The sequence below is a fragment of the Clupea harengus genome, chromosome 9, assembly GCF_900700415.2.
Source record: "Clupea harengus chromosome 9, Ch_v2.0.2, whole genome shotgun sequence".
NCBI classification, from domain to species: domain Eukaryota; kingdom Metazoa; phylum Chordata; class Actinopteri; order Clupeiformes; family Clupeidae; genus Clupea; species Clupea harengus.
The window spans coordinates 19,432,549-19,447,223 of record NC_045160.1 but is presented as its reverse complement, the minus strand read 5'-3'; the positions used below and the strand labels follow the sequence as shown (position 1 = coordinate 19,447,223).

General features: G+C 42.4%; 1 protein-coding gene across 1 annotated transcript; it reads right to left on the bottom strand.

Moving 5' to 3' along the window:
* Window positions 1-2,461: 2,461 nt before the first annotated feature.
* Window positions 2,462-12,417, bottom strand: nufip2 (nuclear FMR1 interacting protein 2). Its single transcript, XM_012830490.3, has 4 exons — window positions 12,024-12,417; window positions 8,074-9,951; window positions 7,628-7,660; window positions 2,462-7,235 (listed from the first exon to the last, which is right to left on the bottom strand). Exons 1-4 carry the CDS (start codon window positions 12,169-12,171, stop codon window positions 7,183-7,185), a joined length of 2,112 nt encoding a protein of 703 aa, XP_012685944.1. The 5' UTR covers window positions 12,172-12,417; the 3' UTR covers window positions 2,462-7,182.
* Between the last annotated feature and the right edge of the window lie 2,258 nt (window positions 12,418-14,675).

Here is a 14,675-nt window from a genome sequence, read left to right as displayed (position 1 = left end):
TTAACTCGGTAAATAAGATATAGTGAAGCAGGGACTGTGTTGAGAGTGGAGCGGGAGTAGGCTGGACATGAATTGAAATGGAAAGGACAAACTAAATAAATAAATAAATAAAAAAGACATACAGTGGATGGTACTGCGGGTGAGAAATGCAGAATTCCATTGAAAAGTCTGATAATTCTTTCACATGTACGGATGGAGTACCAGAACACACATTTCAAAGCAACCCATATTTAAGTGGACAGGCAAATTTATGTCATTAAATCTAGAGCCCCCTTTTGAAGAGGGAAGCCTCATGAAATTAGACTTCAAAGGCATAAAATGGAAAATGCAGATTTACACCGTGAAAAGAATATGTTTGCATAATAGTGATAATGCACCAAAGCTGAAAGTAACAACCAAGGCTCTCTATTAAAGATGAGATATCACCGTGGAGACCTACCACTATTTAACAGGACTAGCATGATATTACAAACGGAAACATACTGTTTTTTTTGCATTATGAACACATACATTTTTGATAATTGTGTGCTTAATGGTAAATTTTCTTGTTTCAGCAATATTACAGCTTGGCAAAGTGTGTTACTACTGACACTGTTTTATAGATACACTTGGACAGACTTGGTGCATACACCAATGTGTGCATGTCATCAAAATGGGATAATATGGAAAAGAGCAACTAAACTGCGAACCTGCATATCATAAATGGTGAGAGGAAAGGAATTAAATGTCTTTTTCCAAAAACTGTGTAACATTGCATGAATACAGTGCAGTGAAAATAGGCATAGAACAGATATGCGAGAACAGAGGCAACTGATGCGTTGGACAGGGGTAACAATTGTCCTAAGGATTTCATTAAGGAATAAAATGCATTGCTTTCAAAAGACTTGATAGAATTAGTGCGCTAGTATATGGCTCCTGTAAACGTCAAAGGCAATCTCTAAAGCAAAGACACTAGTGTGAGTGCAAAATCCCTTTTCAGAAGCAATGCTCAACATGACAATGTTTTTTGCATACATTTGTCAAGTAGTACAATGGCGTCCTCTGCTGATGAAAAACCCAAATTACAGACAAATAAACCAAATTCAGATAGGAATAATAATTTCAGTCTACCTCCTGTTTGATCATGACGTCCATCAGTCACACCAAGTGTACTTGTCCATTTTAAATAATATGAAATTCTCCTTTACAATGTATTGAGAGATAGTACAATTCCACTGATATTAACCAACTGCTAAGAACTTATTGTGCCATTTCCATGTGTGCCTAACAGAAAAAGATGTTCAGCATGCAATAAAAATGGTCAATGGAAACAAGAGGCATGCACATTTCCTGACCTCAGAATTGACCCCTTGTCCAAGTTTAGCTGCAGCCCTTTCATCTGCTCTGTCCCCCAGTGAGTCACTTGCACTGGATGGCAGCCAGGTCCCGGGGGTGGTGGCGGGGACTTTCCCAAGGGAAACGCACTTGTGTGTGAGTATTCAGCTCATTTCAATGTTAAGTGTGGCAGCAAGCGCTCCTGAAACTCACACACTCACACACATACTCAAATGGCACAGGCATAGGAAGTTGGAGTTAGAGATTTATCTAACACACATCCCAATGACACATTGACATATATCTAATGGTGCAGATAAGTCAGTAGTACGATGGACCCATTTCAGGAGTCCTAGCCTGCACTCTGTTAAGAGGTACAGCAACCCGGAAATGCCACATTTTGGACTTTAGCACCTTACCAACCTCCTATCTACTTTCACCATTGGTCACTTGTGTTTCGTAGCCTACAACTGAAACTTAACCTGGCTACGTCTGACAGATATAAGTGCATTCACATTCACTGAATAAATTAACAAGATACAGGTTGTAGAACCATCACTTGATTGGTAATTGGTTAAATATGCTGTTAAGACATAATGGAACTAAGAGATTTGTTGATTTTTAGGCACAGAAAGGGCTCTTATAAGTCTGTGTAATGACCTCTGAAATTCCATCTATGTTCAGGTATCTAAGCAAGTAAATGTGACTGCTCTGATGGCCTTTCGATCTCATTACCGAAGTCCTGGTTCTCCCTCACATGGACGACATCGATCTCATTACCGAAGTCCTGGTTCTCCCTCACATGGACGACATCGATCTCCCAGAAAAGAGCATCAAAACATTGAATGTTGAATGAGTGTCATCTTTGGAGGAGTCATTTCAATCAATCTTTCACCTGAATTTAACCCATATCAAGCGAAAACCTATTACTTTCTATTAACAGAAATTAGAAATATGATTTACTAAAAAGTTGTATAGGACGGTGTTATGGGTAGCTTGACAAAAACAAAAACAAATGAGAATAAAGGCTTTTTTCTCCAACAACTTTATTAGCAGTGACACTAAGATATTTTAAAACAAAATGCTCATCTCCCTCCCTCCCTCCCTTCCCCCCCATCCCATCAAGAACGGCAGGATATGGAAAGAGTGACACGAAGATGAGATTTTAATTAAAATGTTTTAACAGTCAAAACATGGCACAAAATTTAAGAGTGGGGAGATAAGGGGAAAAAAATGCAAGAAAGTTATTCATACATGTTTGGATGATTATCAAGTGATTCCCATTTCAAATTTCTTTTCAGCACAGGCACCCTGAATCTTTTATTTTTTTATATATTTTTTTTTCCTTTTTTGACAATTCTCAAACATTACACTTTGCATAACATTGTGAGCAAGAATGAAGACACTGGCCCTCACTAACACACAGACAAACACACATAAACACACACACACTCATTTATTCACTTGCAGAGCTGAAGGCCCCAGCGAAACAGGAAACCAAGACCAGGGGTTTAATCCTAGAATAGGACGGAGAAAATATCCAGGCGAGCATGTTAGGACTCTGGTGTTAAATGCAGGTGAACAAGCACTTTTATCAGCCACGTTCCCAGTCCAATTCCGATCATGCGCCCTTCTCTCCACTATTCTGGGATGACACAACAGCTCAGCAACAAACTACACTACAGTCCAGATGATGAAAGCAGGAAGTAATGTCACCAGATTAGCGTTCACAATGAATACTAATCGAACAAGTGCTTTTATTTGTTTTTGCTTTTTTTTTTTTTTTTGGCCTGGGAGATTGGGAGGGATTGGACGAAATCACATAGGTTTCAGATCTATGATCCCCAAGCAGCACACTTTGGGAAAGTTTCAAACACAAGACTGTGGCACATACCATATGACTGAGAATCTGGCTGTTCCAAAAGAGTCTCTGCTTACTGGCCTGTTCGCATTAAGCACGGCTACGCACCACAGTCACATCTTTGAACTCCACCAATTCTTTGATTGTAAACTGCTCTGCGCACAAAGTCAATGTGTCTGGGCACGGAAGAGGAAGGCCCCTCGAGGAACCCACCAATCTCAAGAGGTCCAGAGTTTCCCCACTCATTTAGTTCTAAAGTGACATACATATAAAAGGGCATGAGGGGCCAGGCAGAGGTTTTTTCTCATATAGGTATGCACAAAATTAGAGTCTTTTGTGACAGTGTCAGATGAATGAGTTTTTTTTTTTTTTTTTTTTGAGGTGCAAGTCCATCTTATAAGCTGTTATTTCTGTCCTCAGGTCCATTTTTAGGCATTGTTTTTCCAACAACAAAAAGAAAGAGAACATTAATGAGACGACTGTCTCATTTTGCATGATTCTAAGAGAATGCAGTTATATCTGATAGAACCTTGCACAAAGTAAATTAACACTACAACCAAGGTGTTGATTCCTGCTTTGACAGAAGCTGTTAAGACAGGTTTAAAATTTGAAACAACCGGTATGTCTCAAAAGAGAAGAACAAAACAAATTGAGAAGAACTTTCTCTACACAGCATGGAACAGCTCTTTGGACGTTAGTTTTCAGTTTAAAATGAGGAAAAAAGCTGAAGTTATTACAAAAATGAAAAACAAAAGCATTAAATAAAACAAAGAATTGCAATGTCATGCTACTTAAAATGGTGCATTTACTGATGGCGAAAATGTGACAAGAAACAGGTTGAAATCCCTTTGTCTGAAAATTAGATTGCCTACAACAGCGCATCAGGAAACAAAAGTAACAGCAGTGAACTACTGATGAACTCCCTGGAAACAGATACAAATTACTAGATCATGTGACTGGATCATGTGGTGCACGACTGAAAACTGACAAGGGCCTCCTTCCTGGATGCGAGTCAAGCTTTATCGAAGTCTAGAAGTTTAAAACGGTTTCACATAATGGTAACTAAAGACACTTTTATTGTGATGCTTGAAACCAACACTAAAATATGTTGATACAAATGAAAAATTCTAAAATCAGACGGTTTACTTGAGGTAAGGCTTCACCCTTGTCTGAAACCAGCATGACCAACATGGAATACACATATGATCAGACCCAACTTGACTACGTCAAACAAGGCCAGATGGGTCACTGGAGGAGGCTGAGGCTCAAAAAGTGGGAGAACTCAACACAGTGTTGGTGAGGCCATTTAAAAAAAAAAAAAAAAAAAAAAAAAAACACACAACCTTTGAACAGCTAAAATAGTATGGATTATCAGGTTTCAATTCACCTCTCCACCCTGGTTTCACAGACGTCGAGTACTGAGACACAAACATCATCGAGACACCTTGAGGATTAAACCATTGAAAATAAGAGTAAACTAAAAATAACAAAAACAGCCCATATGTCTTCTCTCCCAACATAGCCATGTAAAACTGTGACACAGAGAGAAACCTAAACCCCGCTCTGCCTCTCCGACTCTAAATGATGGGGCATAAAGGGCTTGGCCTCGAGCAGGTGCAGGTGGACACAAGGAAGAAGACACAGTAAAGGAGAGGCTTTGTCAATCTTGTCTTCAGTTTGGTCAATAACACTGGTGGTAAATTAAGTTAAATTACAATTAAGTCCTAAGCCTACCTGAGTGACCGATTTTTTACGTTTATATGCGTTAAAGCACAGACAGCCAGAGGCTACTGTTAAGTTAGTATATTTTATTCTCTAGAAATCTTTCCGTCATGTAGTGATATGTCTACTTTAAAACGGCAACTGAAGTTAAAGATTAGATAAAGTGCTAATAATTTCTTATACTCAATTAACTTAATGGGTAAGGGAGGGAGAGAAAGACAGAGAAAGATACATTTTTAGTATTCGTTCTTTGATATTACTTAACAGCAAGAAATACTGAACTAATTTTTCTCTCTCCTCTCTTTTTCCAATAGGGAAGACCTTTGAACATTAACCTATCCTATGAGGACAGCAGAGGGAAGGGGGAGGAGCATACAGTCAACCTAGGATACACCGGCCATAAAGATGGGTGACAAAAATAAAGCCCTGTCTACTGTGATAAACACCCCAACAGCAGGCTGAACACAGGAACTAAGGCTTCCGAAGAAACACCCTTCCCCACACATACAAACACACACTGCCAACCTCAGGCTTTAGAAAGAGTAGATCCTGATCTAATGCTCTAACCCTCCCTAAACTCAACAGTAGTAGCTGCTGCTCACTCTGTGCAAAATTACTTGCAGAAAAGAAATATATAGAAGCAACTGAGACTAAGCAGCAGCTCTATTAGACCAGGAAAGAAACAGTAAATTCTGCATATAATGAGGGACATACAAAAACGAAAGACACAGCCTAACAAACAAAAAAAAAAAAAACGTAGGAAGTACAACCTTCTGAGCATTGGGGTAAACAAAATTATGAACATACGACACAGCATCAAATCGATTCTGATTTTAGGAGGAGCAAACAGTCCATAAAAACAACGTGAAGTTAAGTCAAGAATCCCGCATAGAAGGAAAAAAAACACACACACACACACAGATAAAACAGCATAGGCTTTGCCACGGTTACCACAGCTACATATTGTGCAGCGGCAACACCTGTCTGGTGGTATCAGAGGGATTGATAAGACAACTGAAACAATAGCACTTTGAGATCTGTCCAATGGGAGAATGCCTGTGACACTGTGCTTGCCCACAAAGGAGACCTGGGAGGGGATGGGGGTCCAATTTGGACTTTGATCTGTCGTGCTTTATGGATATCCAAGAATGTTCTCCTTGTCCACGGAACAGAAACAACAGGCAAGCTAACGAACAAATAAAACAAAACATAAAAACTTCAGTTATGTGTTCACCAACAAATGTAGGACCCCCATCTTAATCAAAAACTAACATTAAGACAATTATTTGCGCCCACAAGGCTTAGTGTAATTTGTTGTCGCCCCAACACATCTAAACAGTATCCGTTTTTCTCAGATTAACCTGAATCTCGAGCAAGACACAAATTCCCTCTGATGTCAGTGTTTTCTCTCTCTTTCCCTCCCGTTCAAAAGTCATGAGGGCAGTCATTTGAGACACTCACGTCTCCCAGTTTTTTTTTTTTTTTTTACGTCTGCATGAATTCCAGGACGTGTCCAAACTGTTCAGAAGTCTTCTGACCGGTCTGAATTCGCACAGAAAAAAAAATCAAAAATAGAGGCATCTAAAGAAGGACTGCAACTGCTCTTCCCTTCAGAGGAAGGAGTGAAAGAAGGAGTCTGACGCATTTCCTCCAGTTTATGAAACTCAGTGGCTTCAACATAGCGCCTTGACCATAACGGTATTTTTTTGTTGTTGTTGTTGTTCAGAAAGTGTTTATGTGCATGTGTGTTTGTTTAAGGGTTGTCCAGAGTGTGTTTTTTGTTGTTGTTGTTGTTGTAGTAGTTTTGTTCTTTGAAATCAAGGACACACCATCCACAGTCTCATCTGACTGCTTCTCCACTGACAACAGACAGCATTTCTGACCACTTTTATCAAGCTTTGTTGAGGAGGTCAAGGAGGAACAACCGCGCCACAGTTCACGACTCAAGTCATCCATTTCTAAGATTGTCTCGCAGTTTCTTCCGGCTGCCTCCTTAACCCCTCAGACTCCCCACACAGCCATCCAGGCTTTCCCCCACACATTTTGCTATTGCTGACTAACCACACTTGGGTTTGTGTTGACAAGCTTCCCACACAACTTCTCCATCACACTCTCAAGATTCAGCTCAAAAATCAACAATGTTTTTTTGTTTAGCAAGAGCAGCCGTGTTCATTTCACACAGCACATACTCCTCTTTGTTGTTGATGTTTTTTTTTTTTTTTTTTTGTTTCGTTTCGTTTCATTTCTGCCAGCTGAAGACGTTTAGTGTTCTCCAGGTTGTCACTTCACTGGTTAGGTCTGTCCTTTGTGTCTCTGTAGAGGACGACTCTTTTTGGATCTGAGGAAGGAGAGAGGAGGACAAGGAGGATTTAGGTCATGTGACCAACATGACTCAGGATTTCAGTCTGGGTTTAAGGTTAAAATATAAACTCCACAAAAACACAAGACTTCAGAAGTAGTGTCTCGGAGCAGAACTGAGTAGTAGAAAGATATAGAGCTTCTAGAGGTTACCTTTAGAACAACGGAGGAGCTATGAATAATTACACTGTTGAGATGGATGATGCATTGTAATGACGTTGAGGATTTGCCTCCGGCAAACTCACTTAACCAACATTTCGTCAAAGACAAACACATCATTTTGAGGACCAGCAAATGCCAAATATAATTGCACACACAAAATTGTCTTGGACAAAAAAAAGTAATAAATAAATCAATAAAACCTCTGCTTACCTTGTTTTTGTAAATTCAGAATATATTCCATTTCTGAAAAAGAGCAATACATCAAATAAATACCCATGAGAAGATGTCATAAAGAGCACTCAGTTGTAACAGAACTGTTACTGATCTTAGTTTAAGGAAACAGAAATAGATTACGATACAGTTTGAAACATTAGGTTGAAATAGTAATGAATCATAGGTGGCTGATTTAAATGGAACAAAGAGTAGCAGCCCAGGAACAGACAGCTGAAGATGGCTGCTGGCTAAACTGTCACATTTACATTAGCAGTATCTTAAAATAACACATCAGGAATTAGGCATGACCAAAACCTACTTTTTGTTCCCTCGTTGGTTTAATACACTAAAATATGAACTTTATATTCAAATTCCCTACACTGACCACTACAATATTTCAGCCTTTCCAGTAAAAAAAAAAAAATGCTCTGCAGCACAATTACCTTTAGTGTGATAAATTACAGCAGCTTTTAAATCAAACATCCCCCAGCTAGATCTCCGCTCAAAGCCCTTAGTATGGCCCTGCTCTCTGGCCAAGGCCAGCACAGGGGCAGTGTTTGTTGGGGAAGCCTGAAGCAGATCTATCCCCAGGTCCTTAGCAGAGGAAGAGCTGAACACTATTGCACTGAGGTTCCTGGGCTCATCTTTAGGGGCTCCAGAGGGAAGGGATGGGGTCTGCAGCAAGCCTCCCTCCTGAGCCAGAGGCCCGGGAGAGGAGCGGAGGGTGACCACTCTGCTGGAAGAGAGGGGGCTAGTCCGCTTGTCCAGCTCATAGGCCTTGGGGAAAGGGGGGTGCTCCTGTCTATGAGGAGAAGTGGTGGAGCCCTGTGGAGGCAGAGGACCGGAGGGGAACCCCCCTTGGAAGGTCACCACCGTGGGCTTGGCCCTACCCTCTGTCCGGCTGGCAGCGTCGGCGCCACCAGCACTGCTCCCGCTGTCAGGTCCAGCACTGGGCTCATTGATGAAAGACAACCCCCACTGATTCTGAAAGATTTCCCCCAGAGACTTCTGATGTGTTGGTGCAGTGGAAGCGGGGTTAGAGGCAGGTCCTGACGCAATGGAGGAGGAGGAGGAAGTGGGTGCCGGGTCAGCTTGGCGGCCGCTGGGGAGCGACAGTTGCATATTAGACGGGGGTCCGGCGGCATGCGGGTAAACAAAAAGGTTGGGCTTCCGGGGCTCCGCCACCACAGATATGCCGCCCATGCCAGGGGTGGATGAGGGGGATGCTACATTCTCACCTGCCTGGATGGGAGAGACTAGCATGGACGCAGTACCAGAAGCAGCAGGGGTGTTAAAGGGAGCACCAGGTAGGGGGCAGCCATTGTTGCTGCCCTCTGCTGACGGTAGAGGGCCATTAGTAAAGCTGGTAGAGGTGATGGTCTTCACAGCAGACATGGGCACCTGTGAGAGTTTGCCCGGCATCTGCGGGGTTGGGGGAGGAAGGAGTGGGTCCCTCTCAGCAGCTGAGCATGCTTGGGCTGAGGCCCGGTTGAGGTTCTCCTTCACTTTGCTTGCATAACTAATCTTAGGCACTATCTTAGCACTGCTGTTGTCCACAGGAAAGACTGGTGGTGGCTTGAACAACGACCACGAGTCGTCTTTAGCCGCAGCAGAAGCGGCAGCAGTGACCACCTTGGCTTTGACGGGTCGCTCCTCAAATTTTTTACCAGCTGCCTTGTTTTCAGAGTTCTTCCGCGGAAACTCGCCAGGGGGAAGGACAGGAGCCGAGGGGGTGACTGGTGTTTCTCGAATCCTGCCATTGCCGCTCCCCACAGAGGATGGGTGTTTGTCGGCAGACTCGACAGAAAGAGGCGGTTCTGGCTGCTGCTTGCCTGCAGTCGGATGCATGGCCTTTGCAGTCTGTGCCACGATCACAAGGTCCCCGGCTGCAGTTTTGGCACTTCGCTGACCGTTCCGACGCTTCTTGGGTGTGGTGTAGCCGTTCTCTGATCCGCTACCGTCGTTGTCCGTCAGGGCCCCTAGTTTCCCAGGATAACCATTGGAGAGTTGGCTGGAACTGGTACAAGAGGCCACAATGCCATTGAGTGATACTAGAGCCTCCTTCTTAACCTCCAGCGTTTTAAAGTCAGGTGGGCGGTCATTCGGACAGTCCATGTTGCTATTGGGGTCACCACTGCTGCCGCCTTCTCCTCCTCTACGTTCCACTGCCCCGTGGAAAGCAGCCGTCTTTGAGGAAGGTCTGGGTTTCAAGGGGTGTCTGTCGTCATGGCCGCTGTGTATAGGATGATGGATGCTGTTTGGATTCAAGGCAGTGGCAATCTGCTCTCCCTCCCTAGTGACTCCGTTTACTTTCCCATAACCTGCCAAAGACAAAAGAAAGACCAAACCTAGTTAAAGTGCCACCGGGGCACCAGTAAAATAAACATCACGTTACAGGCAGCACCTGCTGTCAACACTCTAGACTATTTGCTCTACAGTGTTAAAACAGAATGGATGCATGCTTGAGTGTCAGACAAGCAGGCTGGCAACACTAGAAGCAAAGAGGGTGTTTCAAGTGGCCAAATGCCAGGTCCACCTGAAGATTCCGCTCAGGTTAAAACTTGGCTTGAGAAAGGAAGTCATCTCAACGCTGCTTACAAACACACATGCAGATACAGAACCGATACTAAGCAAGTATATGTAATACACTGTTTATTATGAAATTATTTCATATACGCTTTTGACAATTCATTTCAATACGACACTATTCTTCAAATAATAAATCAAAGAAAATTTAAAATAGTGTATAACGACACAACATCCTTATTGGGACAAACTTATCTTACTGTTTACCAGTTCTTTAAATAGTTGCAACCCAAATGACCACGTCAGGAGAAATATAATATGGCGCGGTAACTACTGGGCTAATCTCTGACATGGTATTCTGACACCTAAGCACTCTGACGCTGAAAATATTGGTTAAAAAAAAATGTATGGACATGCAAATAATAGACTTCACAGGCGCGTGGATGTGGACTCCCTTGGGCAACACTGACGTGTACATCCAATGACCTAGCGAAATGTATACTAACATGTAACGTTTTAGATTTACATCTATCATTGATCGGGTAATTTGAGTGCCTCTGGTGACGGTAACGGTTGTTAACTAACCATCCAACGTTAGTTTACTAGTTTTACACATGGGAGGCACTTAATACAAACATTTTTCCGCGCTAGCATTTCTGCGTTGAGAAAACGATCTAGTCGTATGCTTCACTCAAAACACATATTGCAAGCTAGGCAAGTAGACTTCGGTGGTCATTATGTTAACTATCCTAGTGTGTATAGTACACGCAAAATTAGCAAGCCAAGTTGCCTGAAAGCCTAGTACTGGTCTTTATGTTGGGTCGTTGAAGTCAAATGTACTGAATTACACTAGCCTAATAATCTGGTCAGTTTTGCTTTCTTAGGTTGCAACTACCCCCAATTCGGTAACGTCGGCCAAATTGCTAGCTAACTAACGTTAGCTTGGTTGCTAGGTCTGTAACTTATTTTTACCAAGTTAGCGTAAAACCGATCGAGAAATATACAAGAAAGAACGACGACTATATGCTCAGTTGTATGACCATTTCCTTACTTTTGCTCTTTGGTGTGTAACTGTAGTTAATCTTACACTGCTAAGGTTATATATTTCCAGTAAACCTCGTCTGTCTAAAATTCTTGACAGGCCTGCTCACATGACTGACAGAGTGACACGAGAGCAACAGGCCCTGAAGACCGACTCGCCAGTTAGCAAGCAAGCAAGCGATGTAGCCTTTCTAGCCACCTAGCTGGCTAACCTAGAAACAGTTGGAGTTTGACAATCATTTGATTAACATATCTAGTTGACATCGACGTTATTAGTATCAATCGTGTGTCAACTTTAAAACTTAAGTACTTGTATGTATATTTTCGAACGGGTTTATGCCATTTTCGCACCCAACATGGCGGACAGGAAATAGCAACAGTACAGGCGAGCGAGCAAGAACATTCCAAGAGAGCCGGTTCGAGTTGCTGGGGAAGCGACTGAGCTAGCTAGTTAAGAAAGCTAGGTATCGGAGTCGTCTCCAAAGTCTTTTCAAGTGCAAACGAATAACACACTATGTCAGCCTCTTCTATCATTGTAAATGTCGATAACGAACACATAACAATCTAAAGTTAGCTAATAGTGTTACAGCTCTAAGATGAATGGGCAGAAACCGGTGCACAAGGTCAATGTCCACACATGCTAGTAGATAGCAAGGCGCTAATATTAGCTATATGCTAACTTAAGTATCTCAACATCGACACCTAAGACACTCCCTTGTAACTTTCACTGATAGATTCCACTAGCTAGCTAGCATTAGCTAGAACAACATGATCTGGACCCTAGCAAGGTCTTCGCCTGAAGTTTGAGATGGTTCCTTCAACTGACCAGTTTTCTTCGTCGACGTTTCCTCGTCCTGGTGCTGGCCGTGGCACTGATCATTATTCACCAATTTGTTCAATCGATCAGGGTTGTTTTCCGCTTCTCCATGATTAGAATATCTCCCGAGTGCCCCTTCGTTGGGCCGTTCCTCCATTGAACTGTGGTGCGAGTGTCAGTGAGAGCACTGGGGGCTCACCGAATGACTAGACATTTGTATTGCCCAATCAACGGCAGCGTTTTCAGGGATGCCACTGCAACGGAATCATGTCTTCCTGCCTATACGGAGGCCCGGAGATGCGGCCGTCGGCGGCAACGAAAATATTTGAAAATAATATCCTAGAATCTGCTGCGCCCTCTAGTACCTCTCAGATTTCTGAACATGCGCATGACTTCTGGCCCTTCGGTCAATCAGAGAGCTGGGGCGGTCTCAGGTTTGTAGAGTAGCCTAGGCTATGTGGCGGATGTTTTTGTTCTCGGCCTTATTCTTGTATTATTTGCTATGGAAACCTTTACGATAAACAGGCTATATGCCCGGCTGATACTGGTAAGAAAAAAACAGTTGAGAACACGATGGCAACATATGGGATAGCCCTTTCTATTCAACTCAATTTCAGTTGACCTTTTGAGCTCCCAACCAAATCCTGTACCACACACAGAGACACACACGTGTAGCTTAACAGCGTTACGTAACACGTATTTAGAATACAAAATGTGATTATCCTAACTCTGAACAGATACAGTTACAATTTCAGAATACAGTTACATTGGTCACGGAGGAATAAGACTACATTCTAAATGTTCTCGTGTAGTCTATTCGCTCTAAAATTAAAATGATCACAATTAATTAATTAATTCAACATTCGTTCCATAAACCAGAATTTACCTTAAACCAGCGTCTCTTAAACCACCGTCGGTCCACGACGAGGAAACTGCCAGTTCGCAGAGGCCTGTCTCTGCCATACTCTGATCGTTGCTTCTGTCACTCGCCGGGTCTCCACACAGTTGACTGAACTGCTTGCTTCGTAACGTTTTATTCCTGCTACCTGAGTTATTGTTCAGTAATTGTACAATGGTATGATGTGAACTAGCTCTGTTAGACCAGACAGCAACGACGCCGTGTATTCTTCAGCAGCACACGTACTTTATTAACTATACCCAGCTTCGTACATCAGTCATTACTCAATGGTCAAGCGCACCCTATTCCACTACAGTCATGGCATGTTCAAAACAAGATAAAGTTTTGGTACCATCCTCAAATTAATTTTGATAACATATGGTCATGTGAAGGACAGATAAACGCCTGTGTATTTCCCAATAGCCATCCAGGATATGCCTTATGGTTCTGTATACCGGTGTAACAGGCCAAATTACCCCCCGCCCAGATTAAACCTGGCTATACTTTGGCCCAGGCCAGAGTATACCCCGGGGATAAACTGTCCTAGGCCAAACTATACCCGGAGGTGTAAAATAGCCTAGGCCCTAGGACATACTATACCACTCCAGGCCAGAGTATACCCCAGGGGATAAACTGTCCTAGGCCAAACTATACCCGGGGGTGTAAAATAGCCTAGGCCAGACTATACCCCTCCAGGCAGGGCCGGTCCTTCCTATATGCGACAAAGGCGGTTGCCTAGAGCGCCACCTAGAGGGGGGCACCAAAAACTGCGCCTAGCATCTTGAATATCGCCTCTTGAATATCGTGAAAAATATCTAAAATAAGAAAAATATGTCAATCTAAATAGTCTGAATAGCCAACTCGCATTGCCTGTATAATTTCACATATTTAAGTGTTATAGGCAGAATATGTGTGCGGGGGGAGGGGGCGTGGCGGTGGCGGTTACAAACACGCATGCACGCGCGCACAGGCACATCAGTGGGCCGCAAATTACTTTCTAGTCAGAATGGTGGTCCCTGGGACAAAACCAGTTGAAAACCCCTGCGTTAGATAATGGCTGAAATTCAAGCACTCTGGACTCTGGTACTGGAGGAAAAAGAATAGATATTTTTTAGTGCTGTCAAACGATTAAAATATTTAATCGCGATTAATCGCATTTTTGTCATAGTTAACTCAAAATTAATCGCGATTAATCGCAAATTTGTATCTATTCTAAATGTCCCTTCGTTTATTTATTTTTTCCATCATTTTATTTTTATTTTAATGCCCTTATCAACATGGAAAAGTGGATTGGCTTGCTTTAAGCAAATGTTTTATTTTATTGAAAACCAACATTGTCAAACAGGGCGGTACAAAATAAAATTATAAAGTGCACATTTCAGGTAAACAAGGACTCAGCCTATAGTGCAGTTAAACCATGGCTTAATATTTTCTCTGTTTCAAGTTTGCTGGGAACATAGCAGTCATGCCTCTTATTTCAGAAACAATGAACCATAACAGTTAGGTTACCAATAAAAGGTAAGCCTACTACTTCTTTGATTTCAGCCAGCTGCCTGTTGACATTTTCAGACAACAGTGAAGCTCGCTTCTTTTGCACAACACAACTTTTAAAAGTAAACTTTAAATTCAAAAGCTTTCTATCATCCATTTCGCCGTATCGCGCTCACCATTCACTCAAACCGTAACGTTAGCCTACTACACAGTTTGCGAGGCCAAAAAGAACGTTAATCTAAAAAAAAAAAAAATGTAAAAAAAAAATTATA

Bases quoted from the DNA above. Each gene is read 5' to 3' on its own strand.
- nufip2 (XM_012830490.3), bottom strand. From the start codon at position 12,171: ATGGAGGAACGGCCCAACGAAGGGGCACTCGGGAGATATTCTAATCAT. The intron at 9,952-12,023 runs GTCAGTTGAAGG...TGTCTTTGGCAG, and splicing joins AACGTCGACGAAGAAAACTG to GTTATGGGAAAGTAAACGGA. The intron at 7,661-8,073 runs GTAATTGTGCTG...GCTCTTTTTCAG, and splicing joins TGTAATTTATCACACTAAAG to AAATGGAATATATTCTGAAT.